This window comes from Poecilia reticulata, linkage group LG12, assembly GCF_000633615.1.
Source record: "Poecilia reticulata strain Guanapo linkage group LG12, Guppy_female_1.0+MT, whole genome shotgun sequence".
NCBI lineage: Eukaryota > Metazoa > Chordata > Actinopteri > Cyprinodontiformes > Poeciliidae > Poecilia > Poecilia reticulata.
In genome coordinates this window covers 19,770,490-19,775,868 of record NC_024342.1, presented here as the reverse complement: position 1 = coordinate 19,775,868, position 5,379 = coordinate 19,770,490, and the positions used below count along the sequence as shown (strand labels likewise).

The window sequence follows — 5,379 nt, the reverse complement described above, 5'->3', positions numbered from 1 at the left end:
ACACACCTACAGGTATAAAAGTTTGTGCACAACGGAAACAATTTAGAAAAAGCTGATTTATTTTACTTCTGCACCAGCTCTTTCTCCAAGGATGTCCTTGATATTTCTTTGTCTTCTTGTCTCAGGTAACAATGTTTGTATCTGTGTTTCTTCAGTTTCCTGTACTATCTTATACTTTCTTCTGATTGGATTAAATTCTGTAATTCTGTGACGTCAACACGCATTGTTGTGTTTTTGTCCCCACACGTGGCCACGCGAGAGAACCCAGGATCAAAAGGAAGAATCAGAGCCAGAGTTTTGCTAAATTTAATTGTAATATAAAAATTCTTCCTTAACACCATGCCATATGTTCAACTCTTAGGGTTCCTTTACAATAAAAAAAATTAAAAAAAATCTAGAATTCTCCAAACTTCGTTATCCAAGAGTTCTCCGTCCCTTACTTTTTATTTAAATACAAAAACATAAAAGTTCATTAAGAATCTGGCAGATATTTCTACAAGCAGATTTTAAATATGAAAGCTAAAAAAGCAAAAAGAAAACACTGAGTGGAAAAAAACCCCCACTCCATGCAGGACATGTGGATGGAAGGAAGGAATATAAAAAGGAAGGGTTGAAAGATAAAAGTAATGTCAGTGCTTTATCTCTTCATAAATAGTGTGTCTTGCAATGAAGTCAAAGTACACGAGAGCTGTACTCGTATTACAAACATCTCACACTTGAATAACACTGCACCAACCAGGACCATTTTGTGCTGACGAATTCCTGTCATTTAGCAGAATCATATTCTTAATTTGGCATCCAAGAACCTTAATGTTGCCCCTACTTTTTCATAACTATAAACATATTAAAACCATAAATTGCAGAAGACTTCTCCATTCTCCAGGGTGCATTCAGCAACTTTTGGCAAACAAACACTGTCCATGTCGCAGTGACATTTGCAGACTGACGGTGTTATCCATTTTCAGAACAACCAATATGAAGAGCTCACTTCAACAAGGCCAAAAATATATCAAACTGTTCTAAAATTGGAAAAGACTTATTCTGAACACAGCATTGAAACATTTCTTCTGCTGTTTCCCCCAAGGTATAAATGTTTCATAAACATTTCCTCTTCACCACAAAATGGGAAAGACTGGTGAACATGCTGTTCAAATGAGGCAGATGTGTATTAATATTCATACATCTAGAATCAGAAACAAAATCTGGGTTCGTCCCAAATTGTGCCCATATTTACAGTCAGAGCAATAACTAAAAAGCTTAAAACAAATAGAACTTCAACATGCAGAAATACACAAGGACTTACAATCTTCAAGTTTCAATAAAAACTATTAGAAAATCAACAAAACTGGTTGCTTTACAGTGAGTCATCCCTCTGGTTTTGGATGCTGTGCAGCTGGAAAGACAGTTCTTAAGATGCACAGCTGTGGCACCCAGTTTTTACAACCAGGAGTTGCTGATTAGCATCTCAAAAGCTCAAATTACATTTGAACTATGACTAAGAGTTGAAAACGAGGCTTCAAGGATGCAGAGCAGGACCAAAAAACAGAAAGAAGGAGGAAGTTCAAATATTCTCTTGAATCAATCATAAAAGTCAAGAATAATATCCTGGACTCTGCCGTCTCAAGATCGGTCTTCAAACCCATACGATCAGAGACTTAAAGAGCGGTAGCAAAAAGCAAATGAGGTGGATTAGCAGTTCTCGCCAACAAGTGATGGTGTCATCCAGGACTTGTTACTGTGGAATATTGTCCCTCCTGCCAGGATATTGAGCTGTTAGTACGTCCTGCAGGACTCATTACTACTGGAGACCCTCCCTGTCCACCTAATCCCCATTTGCAATAACTCTTTAATTTCCCTTTGGGATACATAAAGTAACTAAAAAATAAAAAAAAATTTTAAAATGTATCTCATCCCACTGCCATCTCAGTCCCCTTACGTAAATCCAAAATAAATCCAGTGGAATGGGCTAAAGAGAAGAATGTAAGAGGACCAAAGACTCTGGATGATCTATAAAAAAATGCAACATTACAAAATGTTTTACGAGAAGAGTACTGTTGTCCTATTGGCAAAGAGGGACTGTAAAAATTAAAACCAACGGAGCCAATAATTGTGGGAGAAAATAAATCTAATGGATTCCAGATGCATCGGCAGGCAATCCACCACCAGGACCCAAAGAATAAGTAAATGTGGAACATTTTTACATCGTCTGTATGACGTAAATGTGGAACATATGCATGTGGTAGCACGTTTACTGTGGGGAATATGCGTTGGTCTCTGAACGCTGTCCAGAGACTGGAGGGACTTCTATGATTGGGCCAAAATTTTGTCATGGTTCGGTTGTGCTGACTAGGCTGCAGTTCGTCATGAAAACTTCACTGTTCAACCAAAGTCCAGCCTGCAGAACTTCATTTCCAAAGCATTTACGACAAGCATCATGAAGACACTGACAGAATATACCACCCAGGGATTAACAGACATGCCAAGCATCAAAACACTGAGCATGACAATGTGTGAAAATGAACGGTATGAGATTAGCTGCTTAGTATTTTAAAAATGCAATTCCACAAGGTTGAATAATAGGGCTTTTTAGTCAGTCTTATAAATTCAACCGGAAGTTAACTTAGGATTTGTTTAGAGCGTATCCAGCCTATCGCCAAATGACCGCAAACCTTCAAGGTTGGGTGGAAGGTAAGGCTGGACATTTATTGCAGCATTTATCATTTTCATTATTATTTTTTTCTTCTCATAAGAATTTGGACATATTATGACAGATTAATTCCAAATGTTCATGTGTGAAAACTGTATTGTATTGTCAGAGTTTAGTATTTTTTTCCACTCTGTGTCCCATGACAGCATCAATGATCATTAGTAGACCCAAAACCATGATTAAATGCATTTACTGTATGCATATTAGTGATCGAAATTATACTTCTTTATAGTGTTCAGAACTGGTGTTCTCTGTAGGTCTGTTTCAAATAGTATGGTGTTAAAGTATTTGTGTTTGTGGGGCTATGGTTGCCATGTCATGCTGTCAAAAATAATTACCTTATGATGATAAAACTTATCATAAGTGATAATGATATAAGTGATGATAAAACTTATCACTATAGTGCCACAAATGGTAAAATTTTACTTCCAATAAGTAAAAAGAACTAGTATCATTTCATGTCGACTTTCTCTTATTTTTTACCAAACAGCAACAAAAGGAGGAGGAAAGTGAGGGTAAACAATGCCAGTGAGTCGATGCCCTCTCTAGTGTAATGGTGCATGATGTATGAGGGTTGACCGCATGACGCTAATTAAAAGTGCTGTGAGCAGAAACACCACGCTGAACTCGATACATGCAGGACACAAACTGACAGAAAGAGCTGGGGGTTGGGGGAGTCAGACCCATTTCCCCCGTCACAGCAGCATTGACTGGACAAAAATAAGTGCCGTCTGCCTTGAAGCAGTTAATGGAAAGCCATGCTGGTGAAACAGACTGTAGGCTTTATTCAGAAAAGTTGTAGGTGACATACGATGTTCGTCATCTTGTGTAACTTGATTTGATATATAGCATGTCTCACTGGGTGTGTTTATCCCTTCCTAAGAGCTAAAAAAGTGCTTTGTTAAATCTGCTGCATTAATAAAAGATCATTTTATTCAATTAAACTATAAAACAATGATCACTTAATGGTTTCAGTGAAAATGGTTTCTATCCAATCACCCCATATCCGTCTTTCCTTGAAGAGTCAGGTTTCGGCATCATCACTGTGTGCTAGTGACTCATTGCTGGCATGATGACATTCGCAGCTCTTCTACTTGTGCACCAACTTAAATGATGCATGATGGCTGAAGAACATTAGAGAGAGATAACAGCTGAAATGAGACAAACACCATGAGTCTCTTCCCGTTCAGCCGTTTTCAGGGAGCCAACGCAGTTGTGGAGCTCGGAAAGGTGCACGATGTACAGAAATAACATCACCATGGTTACAAAAGCATAACGCTGTAGCTTCACATACATCAGACAGGAGAATACCAGATAAACCAATGGTTTAAAGCCTGTTTTTTCATGTTGCCATCATAGGCTTTGTCTCTACTTTTCCACCGGTGTTGACCTTCTGCATTTCCTGAATTATTCAATGTCTGTTTTCTGATTGCTCAACCTTCAGCAGTAGCCAGCTCACCCACACCCACTCAAGGGCATGTTGTGATGCACAACTGCATTTTCACTCTAATCCCCATCGGAGGTAGCTAATCTCTTCCATTGGGGAAAAAAAAAAAAAAGAGGGAAAGTCCACCAACCTTCACAACGTATGTAACTCCTGGGCCAGATATCTTCTCATTCGAGTGCAGCCATCCTCTGGAGGGCTTGCTCACCAGTCCGCCACCCCCACCTGGATTCCAATCCTCTCCTCTAGGCTGGAGATCGTCCAGTCTGCTCTTCTTGCTCATGCTGACAGCTGTCTCCAACTGTGTGCAGGGGGTTGAATGGGAGCTGCACTGAGACCCTCCCACACCAGAGACGGCTGTTGCTGCCGCCGCCACGCTGCTGGGGCTGGAGCCCGCACCCCCACCCCCATGCAGCTTGGACACAGCCAGGTCCTTGACGGCCGAGGGTAGACCCTTGATGCCAAGCAGGCTGCCCGAGTTGCTGAATTTCAGGCCGGAGACCTTGTTGATGAGGGTGCAGAGGGTGGTGCCTCCATCCTCCAGATGCTCTGAGCCATGGCTGGTTGTGTTGCTGGAAGGGACGGCAGCGGTGGAGGAGAGCTGGACCTCGCTTGGGGGTGCGAAGGATGTCTCGGCTGCAGACTGAGAGGAGGCCGAGACCTTGGGGTTCATGGACAGGCCGTGGAGAAGCTCATCGACAGATGTTACCGACTCATTCCTGAAGCGGTTGTACTTGGTACGGTGAAGCATACCCTTCCCTCTATAGCACGGTCCTCGTCTCTCCACCAACCAACCAACTCACACAGCCTGCCTCCTTCACAGGCGTGCAGGCAGACGTGGCCGAACCGCGCTGACAACCCTCTCCTGTAACATAGCAGCAGTAGCACAGGCAGTGAATGCCTCTCAGCAATCACAGGCCACCTGACTAATTTTTTTTCCCCTCTCCTCTGTTGAGTTTACAGTGGCGGTTCAATGTGCAGAGCTGTTGCTGTCACCAAAGTCCAATCGTTTCCCAATAAAAATCCAGAGCAGAAATCCAATCCGTTAGAGACAAAATCTGTGGAAACACTGTAGCACAAGAAGTCGAGGATTAAAAACAAAACAAAACAAAACAAAAAACCTGCCAGTTTTTGGGGCGCAGCTTTTCAAGCGGCGATGCTTCTGCTATTTCTTCTTAGAGCTGCTTCTAAAAAAAAAAAAAAAAAAAAAAAAAAAAAAAAAAAAAAA

At 41.4% G+C, this 5,379-nt stretch overlaps 1 protein-coding gene across 5 annotated transcripts in view; it reads right to left on the bottom strand.

Annotated features, from left to right (window-relative positions):
- Nucleotides 1-5,379, bottom strand: part of shc3 (SHC (Src homology 2 domain containing) transforming protein 3) — a 24,250-nt gene that overhangs the window by 9,841 nt on the left and 9,030 nt on the right. For 3 of the 5 annotated variants that reach the window (XM_008424464.2, XM_008424467.2, XM_017307861.1), the window contains one exon: nucleotides 4,285-5,220. In XM_008424464.2, the coding sequence (XP_008422686.1) occupies nucleotides 4,285-4,902 (618 nt within the window). In that variant the 5' untranslated portion in view covers nucleotides 4,903-5,220. The remainder of the gene's footprint in view (nucleotides 1-4,284; nucleotides 5,221-5,379) is intronic. The other 2 variants (XM_008424462.2, XM_008424466.2) reach the window with 2 other exon arrangements.